The sequence below is a fragment of the Pagrus major genome, chromosome 17 (assembly GCF_040436345.1).
Source record: "Pagrus major chromosome 17, Pma_NU_1.0".
NCBI lineage: Eukaryota > Metazoa > Chordata > Actinopteri > Spariformes > Sparidae > Pagrus > Pagrus major.
The window spans coordinates 24,880,455-24,908,312 of record NC_133231.1 but is presented as its reverse complement, the minus strand read 5'-3'; the positions used below and the strand labels follow the sequence as shown (position 1 = coordinate 24,908,312).

The window sequence follows — 27,858 nt, the reverse complement described above, 5'->3', positions numbered from 1 at the left end:
GCATGTAAACCAGCTATTCTTTCTCACATTATCCTTTTATTAAGACATTGTTCTGTCAACGTAATGATGGAGGGTTCCTGATATGCTGGCTAGCATTCATAAATTGCCTATATGCACAAAGTCAATAACCAGTTCATGTCTTTGAACGCCTCATCGGGTGGGTTTATATTTTATTTAATTTTTTTTAAAGTAGAAATATCAAATATGTCTTACCTAATCTTTTGTCACGGTGTGTTGTAAAGCAAATTTGTATGTCCTATACTTTGTGGTGATCATAATTATCATGATGGAGATTTTGTTTTCTACATATATGATTGACACAATAATTCAGATCAGGGTTTTTGCAATCTCTCTGCAAATTAGCACTGTTACTTAATGAAAGCAGGATTTCTGAAATGATGTCGTTTGCTTGCTCTTTTTATTTTAAACAAGTCTTTCATGCCTCAAGCAAATTCATCTGTCTCCAGTTCCACGCAAACATAAATAAAATAAAAACAACACGAAATGCAAACAGGTGATTATTGATAGAAAACAAACTGTCTTGTTTGTCATGCTGTCTCTTCATTGTTGGGAAAAGCAACATCACCATGATGAAACTGTGTCATGCTCCTCTTACATTTTGGTTTTGCTACTTTGGTGAAGTGAACAGATCAGAAAAAGTTTTAATTTCTCCTAATGTGCACTTCAACGTGATCAAGCTACAGCAGTAAATTTAGAAACTGTATTGTTTGTAGGTGAATACAGGTAAGAAAATCAATAAAACACATACAGACCTTTGTCTAAAGATTTACACAGACATTGTTGGCAGCGTTCGCACATTAGCTGATTTTTTTTATCAGCACCTGAAGACCTGAGGACCGGTCACTGTTGGAATTAAAGGTCATATAAATGACATTTGAATGTAGACAAATCACTTTTAAAAAATAATACATCGACAGAGCTTGTAGGTGCCTTAAAAACATAATTATGATTATGAAACAATCATTTTTAAATATTTGTTGTGTCCAAAATAATTGTTTTGATTATATCTGTGTCAGAATTCTTACGTTTGGTTCCAGCTTCTTACAACTTTTATGAGCCAATAGTATAACGCCGCTGGTATCATGTGGTATCTGTGTTTCTTCCGCGATCAACAGTCTTGGTAGTTGTTTTTTTCTACATGTATTTCTACATCATCACGAGATCAACATTTTGGGGTTTAGATTATTCAGTCCCTCAAAACAAACTGATAAATGCATTTCCAATTGGACCATTAGCAAGAAGGTTTGTTTAAGATCACACATATACTGTGCTCCCCATTTCTTTCGAATGACATAATATAAGAAACATACAAAAAGCATGTCTTTACATTTTTGTGTTGATGCTGACCACAAACAAAGCGGAAGCAGAAAAGGAAGTGAGAGTGAGTCAGTGATTGTACGACAAGTCACTCAGAAGAGATCACTGTGCAGAGAAGAGAGGAAAAGAGGCAGACAGAGGTAAAACACAACTTTTAGCTTATTGAAACATGTGTCTGTGTATTTGTTGAGTTGTTTTAATGGTAATTGTATTAAGGTTCATTATAGCAACTTTCTAAAAACAGATATTACACAACTCTTAGTGTAGCCGCACCCCTCGGGGAGACAGACAGCAATTAGAGTTGACTGGAGAGGCCTCAAAGCTTTTGACCATATTTCATCATTATATCACAGATGTATTAAAATCTTTGCTGTCAGCTGTGGAGCTTCCTGTTTCAAGAACTGAACTTTATGTTTGTCTTTTGTCCTCTTCATATGAAGTGTTTTCGCTTCTGAAACTGCCTCAGTCATCACATCAGGATGTTTTTTCTTACCTGGGCGACTCTGCTGCTCCTTGTCAGATGCAGCAATACTGACACAGGTATGCATCTTTATTACAACCTTGTTTCCCTTGTTTTTCAAATAAAAGTATGAATTATAAATAATAAGTGTCCCTTTAAATGTTTTACTTAAATGCTTCGAAACTACAAACATTTGTTTTTTCCACCTTGAATTAAGTAGAAGTTTAATTGAATGATGCAAAACACCTAATCACTTAGAAACTCTGAAATAGATACCACAGACATTAAAGGTGCACTATGAAGTTTTAGGGAAAAGATTTTAATCAAAAAACTAAAAAACTGAATAAACAAACTGACCTTAAAGGACAACACAGATTCATTCTTTGTTTATATTTGGTGGACCCTGCCGCCTTTGTAGCTTCAAACAGTGTTCTGGGGACCTTTTTTTCCTCTGAGAACAGCGTGTTTATCCAGTTGTAAAGGAAAGAAATTGTATTTCTGAGTTTGTTTTATTACCTCATTCATATATATTACAATTCTAAGTTTGAATTTCCTCTCCAAAACTACATAGTGCCAATTTAATCTTCAATAAATATGCAATACGTTGAAATGGCGTTATACTGTCTGGTCATTGCTGCTGAAAACACCAATTGAGCAGATGTGCTACCTGTGAAGTAATATTTGGGGGATCAAACTTAAGAAATATTGAAATCTTTTGTTACAGATGAGCCTCAAGTTGAGATACAGATGTCTCCACCAGCCTCTGAAGTTAAAGAAGGCACTAAAGTAACTTTAACATGTAATGTGACTAAAAGCCACCCACAACCTCAAACCTACTCTTGGTACAAAGATGAGAAAAAGATTGGTGAGCAGAAAGTCTGGTCTGTTGAGAAAATCCAGCCTGATGACAGAGGCTCCTACACATGTAGGGCCACTAACACTGCCGGTAATGGAACATCAGAGCCACGTCAAATTCAAGTTCGATGTAAGTTTTCACGGCTCCCTGTACTGCATGTATGTCAGAGTTGATTATGAAGGAGATGAGTAATTAAACTCACTGACTGTATCACCATAGAAATTATGCTAAAAGTTATTTCTCCCTTCCAGACGGTCCAAGGAATACCATAATCTCCGTCACACAAAGAGAAGTACGAGTCGATACCTCCGTCAAATTCACCTGTCAGGCTGAAGCCTATCCTGCCCCAAAGAGTTACTCCTGGTACCGTTACAGCGAAAATAAACCAATTGACTCATCACAGTGGCAGTCAAAGACAACTAATAACAACGAGCTGTATTTGCAGTCTGTAAAAAGCACAGATGAAGCATGCTACATGTGCAACGCAACCAACGACATCAGTACAGGGTGGAACAGTAAGCAGCTATGCATAAAGGTTCTCTGTAAGTATTCTGTTACACTGAAAACGCTCTGTGATATTTCAGTTTCTCTGAACTTCAACATCAAGTTAAGTTTGAAAAAAGTCTGCATTTACACCTGACCAACTCGAAAAAAACATCTTTTATTATTATTTGCTTTGTGGTGAAGAGTTAGATGAGATCGAATGCACTCTGATATCTGCACAGTAATTAAAAAGCTGGAACTAGCTGCAGGTTAATGTACCCTAGCATAAGACTGGATACATCTATCCTGGCTCTGTGTGACTATAACTGTTTATTGACTGCTGCTGCAATATAATGCAACATGTTTCAAAAGGACTGAATTCTTGTGAAAAACAAACATACATCTGTTTCCTCTCTACAGATCCTCCCACCAATCTCACGCTGTCTATGGATTCTGAGGTCACAGAGGGTCAGCGCATTACAATCAAATGCACTGTTGATAGTGCCCCAACGTCAACCCTTAGCCTGACCACACCCAATTCTCCAGATTGTTCAGATTGTCTCCCTCAATGTGATCATCACGTGCCCTCCAACGCTCTCTGCGTTTCATTTAATGTGACTTCAGCCCACTCAGGCGGTTACACCTGCACTGCCTGGAACGGAGTAGGTTCAACACAAAGTAACCAAAGGAAGTTGGTGGTGAAATGTGAGTACATTATTTCTTTGCTAATCAAACAACTGATGTTGAAACCAAAACTTTCCATAAAGTTATTCATTTAATCTCAGTATGAGAAGAAAAACAACTTGATTTTAAATGGCAAAAGTACATGTATGACTCATAATGTACAAGGGGTCGACAAAATGGCTTAAACATAAGCTAAGTAACTACATTGCTTAAGTACTGTACAGCATACTTATCTAGAGTGTTGGGGTACTTTAATTGTCTGATCCATTCTCTGCCACTTTATACTTTTATACCAAAACATATTTGGCATATAGTATAGTAGCTACTCTGAAGGTTTAGCTTATATATACACAACTCAGAAAATATGATGCACGATGCTGCAGCTACCCTTCAGTAAAGGTTTTGTTCAGGGCCAATAGTGATTATTAGTAATACAGGAGACTGATAACTGATATTTAAAACCGATGCACATTTACATGAAGACTAGAAATCTTTGTCTCAAAGTTGAGAATAACCAGTGATGGAATGTCACCAGCTAGAGTTTAGAAATTTATTTCTGATAATACTTTCACTCCATTTCTTTGAAAACTTTAGCTACTTGTTACTTTGCAAATTCAGATTATTCCGTTCTGATCGGACATTACACTTGACATCAGATAGTGTTGTGGACACAGAGAAAACAGAGTGGTGCATCACAGCCAAAGTACTACATTTGTAAATGTATTTATTATATCGGCAATCAGACACAAAAAAACCCAGATACTGATACTAGGAAAACTGCTGACTATTGGCCCAGATAATCATTTCATTTTGAATTTATTCTAAGTCATGTCTTTTATCTGGATCCTGAGTCAGTTATAAAATTAAAATTGAATGTGTATAAAAGTGACAATTTGTTCAGCTGAGTCTACAAAAATGCACATGTGACAAAAACTGTTAGTTTGCTGTTTCTCCTCGGCCTTCAGATTTTAATACAAACCCCACCATCAACTATCATTTGAATATTTCTGGAGAATTTCACACTTGAACAGTTATACAATCTAAGTTATGCCATTTCTAGCTACTTGTTACTTTGCAAATTCTTACATTATAATTATACATACATATGCTGGCGTCTTAAATAGGTGACGATTCAAATAGCTGGCTAATATGGTAAATTGGGGCATTTTGAGAGAAGCAGTTTTACAAATAGACCATATGCCCGCCCCTACGGAGCGCCCAAAAAAAGTGCGAAGGAACACACCCAAGGCGGCATCCGTCATTTGATTGGTCCACACTCTAGCTGCCCCCTATTGGCTGGTGAAACACAATATTTTGAGCGCAGGGAGGGACAGCCTTGAGTCTGAGCAGACTCCTCAACCGGAGAGGAGGTACTTGTTCTGAGTGCGTGCGAGGTTTGAGCGCGCAGACTTTAGATCTGAGCGAGCACAGGACGTATTTGAATGCGAGCGAAATTTTTGTGTGCAAGAAGAAGATGTGTGAGCACAAGCATGTGATTTTTGAGTTCAAGCACACATTTTGAAAGAAAGCAACAAACATCTCAGTGCGAGCACAAAATGTGAGCATGAGGAGAATAAATCTGAGCACGAGAAGGAGCTGTGTCACTGAAAAGGAATGAAATCATGCTCTCAAACTGAAAATCTACGCTCTTGAATAAAGATAGGATAATTCTCCCATAACATCAGATAGTGTTGTGGACACTGAGAACACAGAGTGGTGCATCACAGCCAAAGTACTAAAGATTTTCAAATTAGACATATAAGATTGAAAAATATTGCATTTTCCTGATTAGAGTATTCAATTGCTGCAGTAAAATTACAAATGAAGTAAGGAGTATTATATAGTGTAGTATTGTTAATGAGAATTTTACCAAGCCTTCCTACATTGAGTAAAATAAACAGTTGTAGGAACTTTATAGGTGTTATAACACTCAGCCTCTAAATGTGGCATTTCATCTCTCTCATCTGCCCCCACCACTTGAGGGGGCAGATGAGGGGCAATCTTGATGCTGATTCAACAAAGGTACCATGTGATACCAACGTCGTTATACTATTTGCTCACAAACCTTGTCAAAAGCTGGAACCAACCGTCAGAATTCTTACACAGAGATAAACAAAACAATAATGTTGGACCTGACAAACGCTTTAAAATTATTGATTCAGAATCATAATAATGTTTTTAAGGAAAATAAATACTTTTAGTCTGCTTCGTTCTACCTATCTACAAAAAAATGTAATGAAAATGCAAAACAATGAAAATGTTATCAAATGACCTCGTGTTTTCACATCGTGTGATTTAGTGCAACACCACCACAAATTACGGCCTCAAAAAGGACTTGAATCACCCTCTCTCCAGTTTGTAAGACAGTTATATGGAATGAATGATATTTTACAGTTATTATATCATCCAACACCTACATGGACAAAGACTTACCTTGAACCTGGCTAATTAAAAATGGCATTTTTGCAATTATTATTCACAACGGTTTCTATAATAACCGGTTGTTAAATGTTTGGATTGTGGTATTGATTACTACACATGGACATGATGAGACAATGTTTAGATCTGACTCTTCTGTTTTTTATGATATTTTTGGTAAATGCAGATCGTCCCAAAGATGTGACAGTGAAAGCCTCGCCTCATCTTATTGTGAATGAAAACGAGATGTTGACACTGCAGTGCAATGCCCACTCCCACCCAGCAATTACGTCTTACGAGTGGATGAAGATGACTGATGGGAAGAAAGAAATCATGAATCGTCAGACTGAGACCATCACCATAAAGCCTGTCATTCCTTCTGACAGCGGACTGTACAGCTGTGCAGCCAGTAATGAAATCGGGACTGGAGAGTCACAGCCAGCTGAGGTTAAAGTCAAGTGTGAGTAGACAGATGCACTGATTCCTTTATTCCTTCCTGCTGCTGTTAGACTTTACAACCAGCACTGCTCCCAGTAGACCACACACACACACACACACACACACACACACACACACACACACACACACACACACACACACACACACACACACACACACACACACAGACCAAAAAAACTTCAAGCTGTGCAATCTCATACTCTCTATTTTTGCTATCCCCTATTGCTGCTGTAATAATGCAAATGCCAAAGTTGTGGGAGTAATATAGGGTTATTTTATCTTATCTTATCTTATTTTTTTTGCAGTAGAAAGACAATATATTCAAACGCTGCTAGAATGACAATAAATTTACCATGTACCTTGTAGAAATGTCTCCAGTGGTCCTTAAACATCAGTTAAAGGTGTGGGCAGTTCATTGCTTTGTCACAGTATCTTTTTTTAAACAACCACTCGGGATTGTCGAAAGGGAATTTTTTTTGTGCTATCATTCATGTAACACAGGTCATTTTCTTCTGCTTCCCTTTCTCCTAAATTTTCCTGCTTAGATGCTCCAAAGTATGTAAATGTCATGAATGGGAAGAGTTTGGTGGTGCTGACCTGCAGCAGTGACTGCTATCCCCCTGTCAGAAAGTATTCATGGTACAGGAAGAAGTCAGCAGAGAACAAAAAGGGCGAATACGTTTCTAGTGGTCCAAGCCGCAAAGTGTATTCAGACGATCCGGGACACTACTACTGCATCGCAGAAAATGACATAGATAAAAAATCGTCGGATCCAGTCCAGCTGTTTGTTTACCGTGAGTGAATTCAAGACCATGTGTCCGTATGTGTATGTGTACCATATCGCTTTCATACAGGAGAGATGTTGAAGACACAAAATAAATGTTTTCTCTGATAAAGATCAGTCTGAAACAATGCTGTCTTTACACTGATGTTCTGTCTCTTCTTACCTTGCAGCTACCCTTCAGTAAAGGTTTTGTTCAGGACCAATAGTGATTATTACAGTAATACAGGAGACTGATAACTGATATTTAAAACCGATGCACATTTACCTGAAGACTAAAAATCTTTGTCTCAAAGTTGAAAATAACCAGTGATTTAATGTCACCAACTAGAATTTAGAAATGTATTTCTGATAATACTTTCACTCCATTTCTTTGAAAACTTTAGCTACTTGTTACTTTGCAAATTCAGATTATTCCGTTCTGATCGGACATTACACTTGACATCAGATAGTGTTGTGGACACAGAGAAAACAGAGTGGTGCATCACAGCCAAAGTACTACATTTGTAAATGTATTTATTATATCGGCAATCAGACACAAAAAAACCCAGATACTGATACTAGGAAAACTGCTGACTATTGGCCCAGATAATCATTTCATTGTGAATTTATTCTAAGTCATGTCTTTTATCTGGATCCTGAGTCAGTTATAAAATTAAAATTGAATGTGTATAAAAGTGACAATTTGTTCAGCTGAGTCTACAAAAATGCACATGTGACAAAAACTGTTAGTTTGCTGTTTCTCCTCGGCCTTCAGATTTTAATACAAACCCCACCATCAACTATCATTTGAATATTTCTGGAGAATTTCACACTTGAACAGTTATACAATCTAAGTTATGCCATTTCTAACAGCAGATCAGCCTGGACCAGGTGCAGTGCTCCCCTGGGTCATCGCTGCGGTGTCTCTCATTGTGAATGTCATCTTCATAGTCTGCCTGGTGTTTCTTTGGTATGTTTGGTATCAGCATTTATATTATATTATTATTATTATCAGCATATGGTTTGAAGTCAGTGTGAATGTAGTGGACACTTTTATAGAAAACACATCATGTCTCACTGTTTCTTCTCTCCAAAGGAACACAAGAAAAAAGGTGAAACCGAACCAAGAGGACAGAACCTACATGTCGCTGAGGAGAAATGATCTTTCACCAGAGTATGATGTCATCGGACAGCCTCTGAACTGACCGAACCTAACGAGTCAGCTTCAACTGAGTGTAGTAAAAGACTTCATACTCTGATCCGTTACATCATGTTTTCAACATGTGTAAGATTTTACAATGATGGCATTTCTTCAAGTTATTTGTATTGAACTGTTACATTTTGCTTATACTGTATTCTTTTTTCAGTTTTTCATGTCATGAACCTTTATTGACTCATGGGAAGTCTACTGAGCTCGCATCATTCACAATAATCTGTTCACATTGTTCACACCTTTGTATAATACACACCAGAGTAAAGGATTGAAGGGCTTTCCAGATTTCCCAACTAGTCGGATCATCTGAAACGGTCACATGCAAGTCGTGTTAATTAATATTTAAAATTTGATTGTGAAAATGTTTGAGTACACTCTGTAAAGGATGTCATCATTTGGGACAATAAAGGCCATTTTGATTTGTTGACTTGTAGAGATATCCTTTGCCACAAAAGAATAACATTTTTGCAATTGTTTATGTGGTAAAATACTTAAGTAAAAGCATTTTTGTAAAGTAACTTGGTACGTTTATTTATGTCTTGTACATAAGTAGACCTACACATTTGAGTTGTACTTTTCCTCATCATTTCCTTTTCATGACACTTCTACTTACGCTCCACTACATTTCAGAGAGGGCAATGTCATAACCTGTTTTTTCTTTACTTCAATTATTTGACAGCTTTATTTATCCTAGCAGTTGCTTTACAAATTGAGATTTGACACACAACACACATGAACAACTTTATAAACATTTTTCATTGTATTAAATAGGGATAGATTATCTGCCTGGAAGATTAATGGGCATGATTATCTGTATCGTGAGCAATGGAACGGTCATCCAAGTCGGAAACTCTACCAAGATCCAAGTAGCCCGAATTCACCGACATAACCACACATGACATCGCAGCAGTATGGAAGCACACATAGTGAACAATTACTTTTTACCTCTTCATCACTTTTTACTTTATATATTGTTTGTTTTTGCATAACGTGCAGTAACTACAACTTTGTAGTTGCATTTTCACTTTCATTCAGTTGATCTGTGCTCAACAGAAGTCTTTGAGAGTATACGTTAGGAGCCTACTCCTCAACTCCTTCCATATTTCTCAATATTAACTCAATTCAAACATGAAAATATTCATCTAAATTAGGACATTATTGGTATTATTAAAATGTTTGATATCTTTCATAATTTCCGAGATTCCCATTCAAGTAAATGGATGGAATGTTAAAAAATCCAACATTTTCACACCTTTTCAACCATTTTCAATCTAAACTACTCATTCAAACATTGAAATACTCCACATTTTGTCTTCATTAAAGCTATCATTCATCTTTCAACTCTCATTAAAACTTTTTCAAACCCACTCATTTTTAAAAGTATTCCCAGTCCTTCATACATTCACATAGAAACTCCATTCAAACTTTGAAACGTTCACAAAGTTTAGGCCTTTCTCATATCGTCATTCATATGTTTTATACAGTTGCAGTTCAAAAATTCATCATTTCTGAGCCATTTTCAGATTGTTGGTGTGTACAGGACAGAACGTTGACAGCCAGAATGGACAGGAAGTATAAAAAAATCTGAAAAAACTTGTCTTCAACTCGCTCACATTCCCACAATGTTCTCGCCACCTACATAATTTAAACATAAACTTGTAGGAAAATTCCTCCTGGTTGCAACTATGTGCGCTGGAAGCAAGTGGGCCAACACTTCTGGCTTGGTGGGCTTTTAAATGACAGGAGCACTGACCAACTGACACATTGGCTCCTATTTAACTGAGAGGAAAAATATCAAGAGGCATGCAAACACATCCACTTTTCTTAACTGCTCCACTAGTCACATTTTGACTATACACACACAACGTGCTCAGTAGTCTCATAGTTTCTACCATATCATCATTTAAGTGATTGCAGTTATTGCCTTTCAGGGAGAAGCATGATAATGTAAGGTGAGCCTCAGCTCAAATCTCTGTGAAATCAAGTCGCTGTCAGTTACCACTATCAGCAAAGTTACCATCACCATGGCAACCTTTGACTTCATAAGTGCAGTTTAAAACACACAGTGGCAAACACAAGTACAAATACAGTCAAAAATACACGCATAAGCTTGCACACAAGACCACACACAGAAACACAGCCAAAATTGGCTATAATAATATCTGATTGGTTACATTCCACAACTTATAGCCTTTAAACTCTGAATAATCTGAAACATCAAAGTAACTAGAAACTCAGTTTATCAAATAAATATAGAGGGGTGAAGTATAAAGTAGCAGAAAAAGGAAATACTCAAGTAAAGTACCTCAAAAATGTTCTTAAGAACAGTACTTGAGTAATATTCCATCACAGTTTTTTCTAAAATTTAACTTTAACATTTTTTTTTTTTCTGCAAATGAATATCAGTACTAAATATCTGTTATCAGTCTTCTTGAATTATAATAATAGGTAGCAGTATCGGCCTTGAAAAAACAATATAATTCGCCTGTATTTCACGACCCAACAGTACATAGGGTTTTTAAATTAAGTTTTTAAAAAATGTTTTTATCCGACCAGTCCAAGCGTAAAATCTGAACATCTTCCACCTGGAAGAAGTTTTCCAAAAGGTCAGTTTCAGTGACCTAAACTGCACTTGCGTGTGTATGAAAGTTCAAACACATAGAAACAGCTATGGTTTAGGAAATATCTGTGTATATGTGGTAACAGTCACAGGAGGAGGAGCTACAGTATATATGACATACAGTCGTTTGATGTTAACACTGAAACAAACATACATTTTTAAAAAAAAAACACATTAGGAGAAGTGTGCAGTGCTTGTACTTGTTTGTTAGTTTGTCAAGATAAGTATAATATCACACATTTCGATACTTCCCTTTTTAAAAAGTTTTGCACTACTTCACTGTCATGGAGAGGCTAAAAAAAAAATGGTAGGGGCAAACAAACAATTTTCTCCTCATACTTCTATGTTAAAGGTCCAAATAAGATACACAAGATGATATTATGAGATTATAAGTATAAATAATTGGATAAATGCCTGCCAGGCTCAGGAGAAGACAAGTAAAGCTTAGTGCTGTTTGGGGAAACTTCCTCAAACATTGTCTCGCACAAAGAGTTAAGAAATAGAAAAGTGAAGAGAGGAAGGGACAGTTCAGAGCAGAAACACTCTGGAGAGGAAGCAAGCAGGCAAACAAGGCATAAAGAGGTAAAACACAACATATCATTTTTGATTAAAATGTCTTCCTGAGCTGTAAATGGAAGTTAGTTAATGATTCTTTCTTCATGATATATTTGATAAACAGATTTGGGGGGAGAGTTAAAGATGTTGTTGTATTTAGTAAATGATTTTGTGAGCACAACACTGTAATTGTTCAGTTTATTTGTTGTATAGTTAATTTGCAATATAAAACAGAACAGAGGTCACAAAGTTCTTTATTAGAGCCGCACAATATGAAAAAACAAATCCTACCGGGATTATTTGACAGATATTTTGATTTCCTTTTGGTCAGTTCCTCTTTGTTTACTTCGCTTTACTGTAAAATTTGTCCTTTAGAAAGGAGAGACTCGCTGTGTCAATCATCGAATCAGGATGTTTGTTCTCATCTGGGTGGCTCTGCTTTTCTCTGTGAGAGGCAGCAATGCTGACACAGGTATGCATCTTTATTATATTCTCATTATGATGCAAACATTAAAGATATGAATACAGTTGTTGGCATAAATGTCCTCATAATTGTTTTCCTTGCATGCTTCCAAACTACAAGTATTTAGTTTTCCCACCTTTAATTTGTCAACTCATTAGTAACCTTCCTTGAAGCATTGACTGTATTGACTGTATTAAAATAGATATTTAATTGACTTTCTTGATTACCAAAGATGTGATTGATAAAGAAATATGTTAATGAAATGAGTTGAATGAAATTCTGTAATCAGCTCAAAAACAGTTTATGTGTTATCTGTCAGCAGAATTTCTTTATTATAAAGTATGGTTTGGTGTCATAATTGAAACCCTCTTGCTGTGTTTCTCTTACTTGTCACAGGTGGATCAGTGAAACAGCGAACACACTGTAACAATGGATTCTGTATCACTCTTAATGAAGGAGAAATAACAGCAGAGGCTGGACTCTGTGTTGTGATACCGTGTTCCTTCATTACTACTTCTGACTTTAAAACTGAACATATGGTTTGGTACAAATGTGAACCTTACCGAAGATGTGGTGATTCAGACGTGATATTCCACACTGACAAGAACAACAAAAAAGTTCAGCCTCAGTTCGAAGGACGAGTGTCACTGCTACAGTCTGACGTGAGTCAAAACAACTGCAGCATCATCATCAATGACCTCACTGAGTCAGACTCTGGATCATATCAGCTCAGAGTTAATGGTTTCCGGAAGTTGTCAGGTGGTTACTATAAGGTGCCTGAGGGATTTACATTCTCTGCAAGACCAACTGTCTCTGTTAAAGGTAATGTAGAGCTACAGCAAATATATCCAGTGACATTGTTCATTGTTGTGCCTTTGAACTGCACTAACGTGCGTTTATAGTCCTTGTTGACCTTTGTGGGCAACCAGTCTGATCTGTAGCATTAAATGATGTAACTCCTCCTTATTGCCCCATTGAAAGTCTTAACAGATACCTGTATCTGATTGTTTTAGCTTAAATTTAAGTGAATGATGAGCTTCAGGCTCCTCACCTGATTCCACTCATGGACTTTCTCTCCCATTAGATCTGATCCAGAAGCCCATAGTGATGATTCATCCTCTGACAGAGGGACAGCAGACCACACTGACCTGCACTGCTCCAGGTCACTGCTCTGGATCTGATCCTACAATCACCTGGAGGTGGAAAGGGACAGGAGTGAACGACTCTCCCATCACAGGAAACATCACTGCTAAGAATCACAGCTCAACTTTGACCTTTAACCCTTTAGCTGAACTCCACGGCACCAGTGTCACCTGTAAGGTCAGCTTCACAGGTGGCACAACTACAGAGGAGACAGTGACTCTGAATGTAACCTGTGAGTAGAATACTTTCATGACTTAAAGGTGCACTATGGAGTTTAAATTCTGAATATGAAAGTCTACTCTAAAATGACATAGTGCCCCTTTAAAGACCAGTTAATAAAAGGTGACTCAGGATTCTCTGTACTTCAAATTGTGTCTAAAAGTGAATTAAAATGATTGACCACATACTTGTAAAACATGTTTTCCTGCTTGTGTGTTGACAGTGTTTCCAAGGATCTTAAAAAACTCTGGATGTAAAGTTCAGTCTGAGGTCTTGACCTGTGTGTGTATCAGTGAGGGGTTTCCTTTACCCACCATCAAATGGCCGCTGTTGAAGGATCACACTGAGTACTCCGTCATCACCACCGTCTCAAAGCACACAGTGAGCTGCACAGTCAACCTCACTGTCATGGACCACAGCAACACTGCTGCTGAGTGTGTCAGCAGCAATGAACTAGGGGAAGTAAAACAAAACTTCACCATCCAAGTAGACACGTCAGAACTAGAAGGTACATGATCTTAGCTGAAACACTTCTGCTACTGTGGACCACTGCTTTGTGACCTTTTCAGTATTCAGACACAATAATGTATATTATTTTCCTCTTTTAAACCATGACTTATTCATTGTGGATTTGTATGTCATTTATTCTAAGTCATGTCTTTTATCTGGATCCTGAGTCAGTTATAAAATTCAAGTTGAATTTATATAAAAGTGACAATTTGTTGAGAATTTCACACTTGAACAGTTATACAATCTAAGTTATGCCATTTCTAACAGCAGATCAGCCTGGACCAGGTGCAGTGCTCCCCTGGGTCATCGCTGCGGTGTCTCTCATTGTGAATGTCATCTTCATAGTCTGCCTGGTGTTTCTTTGGTATGTTTGGTATCAGCATTTATATTATATTATTATTATTATCAGTATATGATTTGAAGTCAGTGTGAATGTAGTGGACACTTTTATAGAAAACACATCATGTCTGACTGTTTCTTCTCTCCAAAGGAACACAAGAAAAAAGGTGAAACCGAACCAAGAGGACAGAACCTACATGTCGCTGAGGAAAAAGGATCTTTCACCAGAGTATGATGTCATCGGACAGCCTCTGAACTGACCGAACCTAACGAGTCAGCTTCAACTGAGTGTAGTAGAAGACTTCATACTCTGATCCGTTACATTTTCAACATGTGTAAGATTTTACAATGATGGCATTTCTTCAAGTTATTTGTATTGAACTTGCTTACACTGTATTCTTTTTTCAGTTTTTCATGTCATGAACCTTTATTGACTCATGGGAAGTCTACTGAGCTCGCATCATTCGCATTAATCATATCACATTGTCACACCTTCACACCTGTGAATAATACACACCAGAGTAATCACAGTCAACTACTGTAACCAGGATTGAAGTGCTTTGGGTGGGTTATTTTTACAGGTTAAAGGGGCTGAGCTGGGTTTTTCTGTTTATATTTTCAGTACAGATAAAACGTGATTGAATTCTAGTCTCTATATTATTTTGTCCAAACACATTGACTCACCTGTTTAGATTTAATTCCTATGTTTTATGAAGTGGTTTACATGTTTTCTTGACTATGATTTATAATTTGAATTGAACAGCTGCCTCTTGTTTTATATCATTAACCTTATGTGAGCAGGGAGGTGTATAGCCTACTTCCTCCAAATAAAAACACACACCTGGTTTGTTTCTACGAGTTTCTTAGAAATAAGTGAAACAGCGCCCCTCTGGGTTCCTATGGCCGGTAAGCGTTTGTCAGTGTGTGCGGTGAAAGAGGGAATTGCACTGCTGTGGAGAGCAGGTGAGGTCGATAACCGGTGAGTAGTGACTTCAGTCGCCGCTGTGGATGTTCAGGACTCCCGAGAAAACTTTGAAGGGAGGCAGTTTGTGTTTTATCGTGAGTTAGAAACCGTTGAGAGACAGCAACGCGTTCAAAATTAAAGTAGAGTAACCAAAATTACAGTATTACCGATGTTACCAGGTCGTGTTTTCGCAAAACAAGCTAACATTACGGTAGCTAGGTTAGCTAGCAGCGATAGCCTTGATGCTAACCTGGACCCCGGGAATGAAAAGCGGACGGAGGTGGACCTCAGACGTGGACTGAAGAAAGTTGGACACTTTGAGAACTTCGCCAAAATATTAATGGAGCATCTGTGTTGGGAGACTACAAGTCCAGTGGAGCTTAATATTAAGTGGTTGATGGTCATTTTGCCAACATGACAGACAGGTAACTCACCCACTCCTCTGTGTGCCTGCTTTCTGGCTTTCCTGATCGTCAAATAATAAGTCTTTGCTGTCTGTAACATAACATTTTTGCAATAGTTAGTGTGGTAAAATACTTACTTAAGTAAAAGAATTGCTGTAAAGTAACTTGGTATATTTATTTATGTATTGTACTTAAGTAGACCTACACATTTAAATTGTACTTTTCCTCATTTCCTTTTCATGACACTTCATTTTTCCTGTACTTAAATTATTTGACGGCTTTATTTATCCTAGCAGTTGCTTTACAAATGGAGATTTGACATACAACACACATGAAAAACTTTATAAACATTTTTCATTGTATTGAATAGAAATAGATTATCTGCCTGGATGATTACTGGCACTGATATGTACCATTTTTCTGATTATCTGTATGGTGAGAAAGTCAGAAACTCTACCAAGATCCAAGTAGCCCGAATTCATCGACATAAACACACATGACATCGCAGCAGTATGAAAGCACACACAGCGAACAATTACCTTTTACCTCTGCATCACTTTTTACTCTATGTATTGTTTGTTTTGCATAACGTGCGGTAACTACAACTTTGTAGTTGTCATTTTCACTTTCATTCAGTTGATCTTTGCTCAACAGAAGTCTTTGAGAGTATACGTTAGGAGCCTACTTCCCCCCCGTCTCTTTTTAAGTGCCTTTTAGTGTTAAATCATCTGCTGTAGTTGGAAAAATATCTAGAGGCATCAACTTTTCTTAATTGCTCCACTAGCCACATTGTTGACTATATACACACAACACGCTCAGTAGGGTCTCATAGTTTCTACCATATCGTCATTTAAGTGATTGCAGTTATGTCTTTCAGGGAGAAGCATAATAATGTGAGGTGAGCCTCAGCTCAAATCTCTGTAAAATCACCTCTCTGTCAGTTACCACCACCAGCTAACTTACCATCACCATGGCAACCTTTGATTTCAACTGGGGAGCTGAGACATATTTATCAATGAGTGCAGGTTAAAACACACAGTGGCAAATACACGTACAAATACAGTCAAAGATGCGTGCGAACAAGACCGCACACAGAAACACAGCCAAAAATGGTTATAATAATATCTGATTGGTTACATTCCACAACTAAACTCTGAATAATCAGAATCTGCAAAGTAACTAGAAACTCAATTTATCAAATAAATACAGGGGGGTGAAGTATGAAGTAGCAGAAAAAGGAAATGCTCAAGTACCTCAAAAATGTTCTTAAGAACTACACTTGAGTAATTTGTACTAGGTTCCTTCATCACAGGTTGTTCTAAAATGTAACTTTAAAGTAATAATCTCAAAGATTTTCATGTAAATAAATATCTGTTCACTATCTATAGCCGAATGAGGTAACACAATGATGATTGAGCATATGGCCCAATGATGAAAGCCCTTGCATCTGCTGTAATACCAAATATGTACACTGGGTGTCAGTGGCAACTTTCCTGGAAAAAGTTACTTTAATAGCAACCATTTTTCATTCAGTAAATAGTAAGTGTTATAATTACCATCAGAAGACATCATTCTCTTTTTCACTTTCATGAGGTGTTGTTATGGAGGCGTGGCAGAGCTGCCAGGTGACTCCAGATCTCTGGGAAACCGTGAGGTCCAAAAATACACCTGCAATTGTCGCTTCCGGAAATCTTCGAGATTGCCACTTTAAGATATTTATTTTTACTGCAAATGAATATCGGTACTAAATATCTGTTATCAGTCTCCCTGATTTCTAATAATTGTAAGCAGTATCAGCCTTGAAAAAAACAATATCGTTACCCCTTGTATTTAACGACCCAACAGTATATAACATTTTAAAATAATGTAAGTTTAAAAAAAAATAAAAAATTAATTCCTGCCCGTCCAGGTGTAAAATCTGAAAATCTTCCACCTGGAAGGAGTTTTCCAAAAGGTCAGTTTTCAGTGACCTAAAATAGCAACACATAGAAACAGCTATGGTTTAGGAAATATCTGTGCACGTTTAGACAGGACCTTAACCAATGGTCATTTGACCATCATCACTCAACAGTCACACTTACAGCATATACTGTATGTGCTGCATTGTTGAAGCGATTGAGAAGCTGTATATGACATACAGTCATTCAATATTATTACTGAAACAAACACACAACATTGTTTTAAAACACATTAGGAGAAGTGTATAGTGCTTGTACCGGTTTGTCAGTTTCTCAAGATAACAAAAAATCACACATTTCCATACTTCCCTTTTTAAAACGTTTTGCATTTCTTCATTGTCATGGAGAGGCTCTAAAAAATGGTATGAGCAAACAAACAATTTTTTTTAATAAAGTTCTATGTTAAAGGTCGATATTAGATACACACGGTGGCATTATGAGATTATAACTATAAATAATTGGGTAAAAGCCTGCCAGGCTCAGGAGAAGACAAATAAAGCTTAGTGCTGTTTGGGGAAACTTCCTCAAACGTTGTTGTTGCACAAAGACTTAAGAAATAGAAAAGTGAAGAGAGGAAGGGTCAGTTCAGAGCCGAAACGCTCTGGAGAGGAAGCAAGCAGGCAAACAAGGCATAAAGAGGTAAAACACAATGTATCATTTTTGATTAAAATGTCTTCCTGAGCTGTAAATGGAAGTTATTTAATGATTCTTTCTTCATGATTAATTTGATAAATGCTTTTTCGACATTCTTGATTTTGTGGTAATGACAGGGTGGACAGATTTGGGGGGAGAGTTAAAGATGTTGTATTTAGGAAATGATTTTGGGAGCACAACACTGTATTTGTTCATTGTACTTGTTTTATAGTTAATTTACAATATAAAATAGAACAGAGGTCACAAAGTGCGTAATATGAAAAAAAGTAATATCGGATTATTTTGACATATTGTGATTTCGATGTGGTTCTTGATTAGTGGGAATGATTATTTTGTAATTTTTACTGTAAAAACTATTGAAATCATGATGATGGGACTTAATGGGGTCTGTACAGAACAAATGTATTTATTGCTTCTGGAGAAAAAGATTTGTCTCTGCAACACTACAGTACATCTTTATAATGCTGTTTTTTCACACATTTTACCTTTATCAAAAAATTGTAGTTTCTTGCAATTTGGATATTGCTTATAGCGTTATTTCGATTATATGTCGATTGATTGTGCAGCCCTATTCTTTACCATTAAAAATATAAGGGTAGTCACACCCCTGGGTGAAGTGTGTTGATCTCGTAACTACGGAATAACTCAATGTGCAACATCCTGTGTAAGATCTGTGATGTCAGCTGCGGAATTTCCTTTTGGTCAGTTCCTCTTTGTTTACTTCACTTTCACTGTAAAATTTGTCCTTTAGAAAGGAGAGACTCGCTGTGTCAATCATCGAATCAGGATGTTTGTTCTCATCTGGGCGGCTCTGCTTTTCTCTGTGAGAGGCAGCAATGCTGACACAGGTATGCATCTTTATTATATTCTCATTATGATGCAAACATTAAAGATATGAATACAGTTGTTAGCAATAATTTTTCAAGATGAATGTCCTCATAATTGTTTTCCTTGCATGCTTCCAAATTAAAATAAAAGTATTTAGTTTTCCCACCTTTAATTTATCAGCTCATTAGTAACCTTTCTGGCAGCATTGACTGTATTTACTGACTTGAAAATTCTGGGAAAATAGATATTTAATTGACTTTCTTGATTACCAAAGATGTGATTGATAAAGAAATATGTTAATGAAATCAGTTAAATTAAATTCTGTCATCAGCTCAAAAACAGTATATGTGTTATCTGTCAGCAGAAGTAGCCTTTCTTTATTATAAAGTGTGGTTTGGTGTCATAATTGAAACCCTCTTGCTGTGTTTCTCTTACTTGTCACAGGTGGATCAGTGGAAGAGCGAATACGCTGTAAGAATGGATTCTGTATCACTCTTAATGAAGGAGAAATAACAGCAGAGGCTGGACTCTGTGTTGTGATACCGTGTTCCTTCACTAGTTATGGCTTTACAACTGAACATATGGTTTGGTACAAATGTAAACCTGACGGAAGATGTGGTGATTCAGAAGTGATATTCCACACTAACAAGAACAACAAAAAAGTTCAGCCTCAGTTTGAAGGACGAGTGTCACTGCTGCAGTCTGACATGAGTCAGAACAACTGCAGCATCATCATCAATGACCTCACTGAGTCAGACTCTGGATCATATCAGCTCAGAGTTAATGGTTTCCGGCAGAAGTGGTCAGGTTCCTGGTATAAGGCGTCTGAGGGATTTACATTCTCATTTGCAAGACCAACTGTCTCTGTTAAAGGTAATGTAGAGCTACAGCAAATATATCCAGTGACATTGTTCATTGTTGTGCCTTTGAACTGCACTAACGTGCGTTTATAGTCCTTGTTTAGCTTTTGTTGACCTTTGTGGGCAACCAGTCTGATCTGTAGCATTAAATGATGTAACTCCTCCTTATTGCCCCATTGAAAGTCTTAACAGATACCTGTATCTGATTGTTTTAACTTAAATTTAAGTGAATGATGAGCTTCAGGCTCCTCACCTGGACTCATGGACTTTCTCCTCCATTAGATCTAATCCAGAAGCCCACAGTGACGATTCCTCCTCTGACGGAGGGACAGCAGACCACACTGACCTGCACTGCTCCAGGTTATTGCTCTGGATCTGATCCTACAATCACCTGGAGGTGGAAAGGGACAGGAGTGAACGACTCTCACATCACGGGAAACATCACTGCTGAGAATCACAGCTCAACTTTGACCTTTAACCCTTTAGCTGAACTCCACGGCACCGGTGTTACCTGTAAGGTCAGCTTCACAGGTGGCACAACTACAGAGGAGACAGTGACTCTGAATGTAACCTGTGAGTAGAACATCCTGTCCTTTATTCTCACACATCACCTTTTTACTAAAATGTTTGCTAAGAGATCTGCTCTGTCATCCCTGATGGTTTTCTGAACTGTGTTGAATTTACATCATTAATAGTGCACTTGCAGGAATGTTGGGAATTTATGGGCGCTGTAACATTGTATATAATGCAGTATATCATTTGTCTCATAGATGTGAAGCAAATCAAAATCACCGGAAATACAAGTGTGACGGAGGGTGAGACTCTGAATCTGACCTGCATTGTTGAAAGTTTCCCTCCATCTCTCATCACATGGACTAAATTATCTGACAAAAACGTGCAAAATGGAACAGAAATTAATCTGCAAAACAAGACTTTAACTGACCTGCGGAACAACACTGAAACCTTCTTGCAGGTAGACCGTGGGATGAGCACTTTCTCCATCTATAACATGACAGTAGAAAATTCTGGAGAGTACATCTGTACAGCAAAACATCTAAACAACAGCCTGATAAAAAAAGTTGATGTAACAGTGAAATGTAAGTACACTGTACAATTGTTCTAAGATAGAGCATTTATGTAGTAGTTTCATCATCTATGTGCCTCTATGCACATATTTAGAAAACATACATAAAAACGTGCTGTCTGCGTGCTGTTTGTTAAAACCACTTTGTAGAGTTTGAAGCATTTTACTGTGTCGCCCTCCAGTGGTAGCAACAAATGACACCAAACTAAACAATGCTTCACTACTCTATGCATGAATATAAAACCTTGTACACACTGAGTTTACATTGTGTGTATTATGTATTTCACATTGCTGTAGATTTTCATATATTTGTGTGTATGTTATATATATTTAGAAAACAATATGCATATATTTATACAGTCTTAAGGATACCACATGCACTATGAATGCCTCTTTCTATTTTAGTTGGACTCTTAAAAAGTTTAATATCTCTAGAAGTCTAATGGAGATGCAACTGGACCAATTATATTTTCATGCATATATATATTTGACAGACATTCCCTCAGTTTATGTACTTTAGGTAATAAATATTAACAACTTATTTAATATGACAAATCTCCTTTCATCTGTTTGTTGCTGCTATCTTATTTTGATATATGTTGTGTAAAATTTGCTTCACAGATATGAAGAAGCCTGTAATCACTGGTAATACAACTGTCGAGGTGGGACATGCTCTGAATCTGACCTGCAGTGTTGAAAGTTTTCCCCCATCTAATATCACATGGACTAAACTTGGTTCCAGCACAGACCTGCACAATGAGCCCAGTACTGACCTGCAGGACGATGCTGGCTCTGCAACACTTGTCATCCATAGTGTGACGGCAGAACATTCTGGACAGTACATCTGTACAGCAAAACACCTGGAAACAACTGTGACTGTATATGCTGATGTAACTGTGACCTGTAAGTAGACTGTACTAATCTTGTTGAAAAGGAAGTTTATGCTCACATTTTACACTATTAGCATTGTCTTAGTATGTTGTGATTCTGCTTGTGTGTTTACAGCTTTTCCAAAGATCTTAAACTCTGAATGTAAGGTTCAAGCCGAGGTGCTGACCTGTGTGTGTGTCAGCGACGGGCTTCCTTTACCCACCATTAAATGGCCACTGTTGAAAAACTACACTGACTACACTGTTGTTACCACCGTCTCAAACCACACAGTGAACTGCACGGTCACCCTAACTGTTAAGGACCATAGCAACACTGCTGTTGAGTGTGTCAGCAGCAATGCAAATGGGGAAGTAAACAAAAACATCATCCAAATAGATGTGCCAAATCCAGAAGGTACATGTTCACAGCTAAAGCACTTCTGCTACTGTAGACCACTTTATGATATTTTAAGTACCTCTTTTTTTTGTATACTGTGACCTCTGCATTTGGACATTGGTCAAGCTTTTTAAAGGAAGTAAGCTATTACTTCTGTTTTAGTGCTGAGAAGAACATTAACATTTTTGTTCTCCTTGATTGCAGGACGGTCCAAAGGCCCATTTGAAATTGTGTCATGGCTGCAAGTCATACTTGCCTTTTTGATTGGGGTACTTCTTTCAGCTGTCATTTGCTGTTTGGCAATAAAATGTCGAAGGTACTCCATTCATTTTAATAATTGACTCCTGGTATTGTTTGTGGATAATTTTCATGCCTGTATTTTAATCTGTTACAATTTGTTTTTCCCAGAAGAAAACAGAAGAGTTCTGGAAAACTGGATGAAACTCTGGAGATGGTGACCAGTCAGGAGGATCCACTGGTAATATAACTAATAATATATACGTCAGTTCAGCCTTTCCCAAACTTAAGAATGATGAAGCCCAACTTGAAATTGGAAAATCTTTTGGGGCCCACTCAAACTTTTAATCATAACTCTAGTCCCGTCATCGACTTGATAAAGAATACGATGTTGTGTCAAAGTCTGTTCTCTAGTCAGTAATATTGCTCTTGCATTAGAATTGGGTTTCCTGCCTTTGGTGGCAGTTTATGGGTCAATAGGTGGCACACATATCAATGGGAAACAGACTTTAACAACATTAAATAGGTAAAAAATAGGTCAGATAAATGAAGAATAACCTGTAATTTTGCTACCTTGCTCTATCAGTTCTGAAAACGTATTTGAATGTAAATATGTAATCATAAATATTCTATTGCAATTTCAAACCTAATTACAAAATTGAACATGTACCTTCACGGCCCACCAGGGGCTACGGCCCCCACTTTGGGAATCACTGCATAAATTGAAACACTAGTTTTCTTCAGAGTTGTCAATTAGCACTTGAGATGTGTGAATATGACTTTCATTGTTCAACATTGTCAGACACTTTTTTTCAAGGAAACTACCAAATATAGCAAATGGTTACACAGTTAGATTTGGTATAAAATATTCTGCTATTTTCAGGAAACTCAAAGAATCTGAGCAGCAACAACAAGACTGCTAAAAAACACATATATGGACATCACAGTTTAGTTATTTCATTAATAGTGAAAGGGCAACAAATAAGGAGGTTAGGAGCTTCAGCATCAGCATAGTAATAGCTGGAACAGTCAGATTTTTTAGACTGCCTTGTGCACCTGCATGAATTGGATTGGACATCACTAGTTAGCTGGTAGCCACAATAATTTAGCCACTGATGATGAATTATGAATTCAGTCGTTGTTTTCAGTAAATTTAAGCAAACACAACTTGTGCAATTTACCCAAACTAAACTCTTTGCTTCCTTCATGTAAATCAACTTGCAGAAAGTTGACACTTGGCCTTCTATGCCTGCTTTAATAGCCAGGCCCCTTTTTCGTTACCTTGCAGTGCAGTTGCACTACATGTATGTTACATGCATTTCTGATGTAACATTACCACATATAACAATGTTACTATAATTACAGGAGATGCACATTGTGATGGATAACAGTAGCTGAAACAAGTTTCAAGTCTTGCTTCAAGCTGTTTTATTTCAAACAGTACAGAATTGGAAACTACATCTTAAAAAGATGATGGTATAACTTAATTAAAAAAGAAATATTGGCAGTAATGTAGATAAACCAGTAGTATTCATTCAAATTTGGTACTTGTTTCAGCTGAATGAATCATATAATTTGCATTGTACTCAACAGATAGATGCTGGTCAAGGAGTGGAAGATGATCAGACCTATTACCAAGAAGGAGCTGACGAAGGGGAAGCTGTGGCAGCAGAGAATGCATCCCTTGATCTCAATGGTGGACCAAAAGATGTTGAGTATGCCAGCATTGATTTCTCCGTGTTGAAAAGAAAGACCCAAAGGAAGGCAGCAAAGACGCAAGAGACCACGGAGACGGAGTATGCTGAAATTATGAAAAAAGTTAAAGAGGAAAGAGAAGATAATGGTGGAGAGGAAGGTGAAGTGTTGGAGGGCAAAGAGGAGGAGGAAGTGATTGGGGAGGAGGAGGAGATGAAACATGGTGTCCCAGAGGAGGAGGAAGGAGAGGATGTGGAAGTGTACTCCAATGTGAAGGATATAATGGGTGAGAAATAAGGACTATGTTACATTGTGGAGCTGCTTGAGGATGAAGTTTCTTTGTTCATCAGATGTGACGGCTTGAAGTACTGGACTGATGACTGATATTCTGTTCAATGACTAACGGACCTGTAAATGGTTTCTAACACAGAGCTGTGATCTTCAAACTCCAAATTCAGCCTGTGGTAAACTTAAATGACTTAGACACTTTACTCGTCTACATGTTGGGGGATGAGCAAATGCATTCACTCAACTCAGGGTGGACTTGAAACTGGACATACTTCCTTATTCGAGCTTTATGGGCTACAGTGTCTTTTACTTTTCATGAGTTTTCCTCTTAGGCTCTGAGAGCCTAAGTGTGCTTTTGTTTGATACCTTTATGATAAGCATCTGCCCTGAGTGTCCTTCCGGCCAGCCCAAAGCGCTTCTGAATGGCCCACGTTTCACTGTGAAAAAGAACGTTCACGCTAACCCTGTTTATGGATGAGGTGTCTCTTTTTCAGCGTGGCTGTAGGGATTGCAGCGTTGGTCTGTCCGTTGGTTGGTTTGTCAGATCACTGGTCCATCTGAAATATCTAACAATGTAATATCTAATAGCTAATGGATAGATTCTCAATTTTGTACAGCCATTTGGGGTCCCCAGAGGATGTATCTCAATGACTTTGTTCGTCCTGTAACTTTTCCTGTCCCTCCACCATGGTTTTGGCATTTGTTTGATTGAAATGTCAATCAACAACTATTGGATGGATTCCCATGAAATCATCAGACATTTACATCCACCTCAGGTTGAATAGTAACTGTTTTTACTGTTTTTACTCTTCTTCTTCTTCTTCCTGTTGTTGTTGTTGTTATTGTTATTATTATTATCATCAGTAGTAGCAGGCTTAGTAGCAGCAGCAGCTGTAGTAGTAGTAGGTACGATGACCAAGGATTTTTGGTTGAATTCAAGCTCAATTATAATTTCACAAAGTATTATGTGCTGACTGAAACTCAATATAAACTTGAAATGTTTTTTTAATGCCACTAATATGGTAGAATTAAATTAAAAAGAAAATATACACGGTATGATCAATCAGATCTGAGTCAATTTTCATACAATGGTATACCTTTAAAATGGCAAATTGCTGCAACCCTAAGCATAATGCAGTCACTTAAGTGGGTTTGATAGGTTCCAATCAAGCATCTTTGATATGTAAGGTGGTAGCTTTACAGCAAGGGCTTTATAAATAAATAAATAAATAAATAAATACCAACGACTATTACGCCTCTCTACCAGTGAATGCCAATCCATACAATATACAATGGTGAGCACCAATATTTATGATCAAAAACCTGCTAAATTAATTATATTCCCATCAGCTTCAGCTTCACTATTTGTTTAAACTAATATGGTGAACATAGTAAACATTGCACGTAGTAAAAATCAGCATGTTAGTGTCATTGTGAGCCTGTGACCATGCTGACATTAACATTTTGCTCAAAGCACAGCAGCAGTTTCACAGAGCCGCTAGTGTCTGTGGCTGCTCATAGTCTTGTTCCTTTTTCATTTAGTGTGTCAAGTGTTTCTCAGTACAGTTATCACATGGCCATTTGTACACTGAAAGCGTTAGATCTCTTCTCAATTAATTTGGATGAGAGATGGGGGACAAAATTTACAGCCCAAACTGCTTTCTAAAGATTGGCCAAAGCTAATAAGAGGCTTTAGCAGAACTCAGACAAGTCAAGTGGATATCTTCCAAAGTTACAGTTTGTGTAGTTAGAAATTCTCTCCTTGTGTTTCCATGGACAGTGTTTTCTTGCAGTGGTGGGGCAGTAACACAAAGAACAAAATTCACACTAAAACACAATATATTAGTAGTAGATACCAAGAGGATCTCAGAAAGCTGAAGCTTATTAGCTTCAGCTCAACTTCAGGTATTTATCATCACAACATGAGGATTGTAAAGTTTGTGCCCTATCTCAGTGACATTGCATCAGAATGGGATCTCTTCAGGGCCAGTATGTAAAAGAACAATTGAAGCAACCAGTTTTGATGTACATTAAACTGGTGTGAATGAGCAATTTTCATATAAAATTATAAGAATTAATAGTTTTTTAAAACCGATAAAACATTTGGCCAGATTTGTCTCTAAAGGCCCTGTTAAAGTTCTTGTTTAACAAGTCATAGATTACTTCCCTTTTTAATGTGCAGCAGGAATCGAACTGACTCAGTGCTTATTTACTCTCATTGTAACAGGAAACACACTTGTTTGTGTTTGTCAGTTACAACAAAGCCTTTCTTTCTTCAGGTACATTCTGCAACGTTTGCAGGTTCTGTAGTAACTGTCCGATATGCAGACATGTAAAAACTTGCAAGGACGTCGTCGTTGCTGGTTTGTAGATAAAAATAGTTCTATTCTAGCACAATAAAGTGTGAACAGGAAGTTATTAGAAATAATACAGGATAAGCATTTGAGGCAATGTTTCACAGAATAATCAACACAGGGACGTTTCTGAGAATACAACTTATATATATGACACAATTAACTGCAAAACTATAACAAAACATTCTGTATTAAATAGTGTTCATGTTATGAGACTGCATGTAGCCAAAATTAAGAACTAGTATTATAACAAAGAATCTGCAGTTATTAAGTGCACTCAATCAGGGTCAGGAGTTTTCTTTTGCATACATGAATAAACTGATCATTCACCTAATACCTATCTCTGACCATTATTATGTATCTGACAATGATTATATGAACAAATAATACAGACTGTTCCCATTCATGCACTTCTCAATATACACATGATGTGTCATGCATGACAAAGTCAAGTATAGTTAGTAGATAGAATAGTTGGTTTCTTGAGATGACCTTGTTTTAAGACACATACGACACTTCCCCTTTCTCAAAGTTTCTCAGTTTCACAGTCATGAACATGATCTAAAAAAAAAATCAAGACTTGTTGGATTTTATTATTGAGTGTTAAAGTTGCACGTTCTCAACTTGATTTATTGTATATACATATGATATTGGCTTATGACTTTAGCTCCAAGTTTGGTAGTTTAATGAGGGCCAGCAGTTTGCAGATAAACGTCCTGGAAGCTTGTCATAGTGCAAAGAGG

At 37.3% G+C, this 27,858-nt stretch overlaps 3 protein-coding genes across 3 annotated transcripts; all 3 read left to right on the top strand.

Moving 5' to 3' along the window:
* Positions 1-2,528: 2,528 nt before the first annotated feature.
* On the top strand, positions 2,529-7,666 carry LOC141011501 (B-cell receptor CD22-like). Its single transcript, XM_073484663.1, has 6 exons — positions 2,529-2,783; positions 2,906-3,196; positions 3,558-3,842; positions 6,427-6,699; positions 7,244-7,492; positions 7,653-7,666. Exons 1-6 carry the CDS (start codon positions 2,546-2,548, stop codon positions 7,664-7,666), a joined length of 1,350 nt encoding a protein of 449 aa, XP_073340764.1. The 5' UTR covers positions 2,529-2,545.
* Positions 7,667-12,260: 4,594 nt separating this feature from the next.
* LOC141011500 (sialic acid-binding Ig-like lectin 14) lies at positions 12,261-13,726 on the top strand. Its single transcript, XM_073484662.1, has 3 exons — positions 12,261-12,321; positions 12,709-13,134; positions 13,397-13,726. The coding sequence occupies exons 1-3, from the start codon at positions 12,261-12,263 to the stop codon at positions 13,693-13,695; spliced, it is 786 nt and encodes a 261-aa protein (XP_073340763.1). The 3' UTR covers positions 13,696-13,726.
* A 4,707-nt stretch (positions 13,727-18,433) lies between these two features.
* Positions 18,434-26,007, top strand: LOC141012124 (sialic acid-binding Ig-like lectin 10). Its single transcript, XM_073485526.1, has 10 exons — positions 18,434-18,488; positions 19,255-19,351; positions 19,776-20,204; positions 20,474-20,764; positions 20,962-21,288; positions 21,897-22,178; positions 22,281-22,559; positions 22,746-22,857; positions 22,950-23,019; positions 24,372-26,007. Exons 2-10 carry the CDS (start codon positions 19,291-19,293, stop codon positions 24,768-24,770), a joined length of 2,250 nt encoding a protein of 749 aa, XP_073341627.1. The 5' UTR covers positions 18,434-18,488; positions 19,255-19,290; the 3' UTR covers positions 24,771-26,007.
* Positions 26,008-27,858: the final 1,851 nt, after the last annotated feature.

Bases quoted from the DNA above. Each gene is read 5' to 3' on its own strand.
- LOC141011501 (XM_073484663.1), top strand. From the start codon at position 2,546: ATGTCTCCACCAGCCTCTGAAGTTAAAGAAGGCACTAAAGTAACTTTA. The intron at 2,784-2,905 runs GTAAGTTTTCAC...TCTCCCTTCCAG, and splicing joins ACGTCAAATTCAAGTTCGAT to ACGGTCCAAGGAATACCATA. The intron at 3,197-3,557 runs GTAAGTATTCTG...TCCTCTCTACAG, and splicing joins GCTATGCATAAAGGTTCTCT to ATCCTCCCACCAATCTCACG.
- LOC141011500 (XM_073484662.1), top strand. From the start codon at position 12,261: ATGTTTGTTCTCATCTGGGTGGCTCTGCTTTTCTCTGTGAGAGGCAGC. The intron at 12,322-12,708 runs GTATGCATCTTT...TACTTGTCACAG, and splicing joins AGGCAGCAATGCTGACACAG to GTGGATCAGTGAAACAGCGA. The intron at 13,135-13,396 runs GTAATGTAGAGC...CTCTCCCATTAG, and splicing joins ACCAACTGTCTCTGTTAAAG to ATCTGATCCAGAAGCCCATA.
- LOC141012124 (XM_073485526.1), top strand. From the start codon at position 19,291: ATGTTTGTTCTCATCTGGGCGGCTCTGCTTTTCTCTGTGAGAGGCAGC. The intron at 22,560-22,745 runs GTACATGTTCAC...CCTTGATTGCAG, and splicing joins AGATGTGCCAAATCCAGAAG to GACGGTCCAAAGGCCCATTT. The intron at 23,020-24,371 runs GTAATATAACTA...TGTACTCAACAG, and splicing joins CCAGTCAGGAGGATCCACTG to ATAGATGCTGGTCAAGGAGT.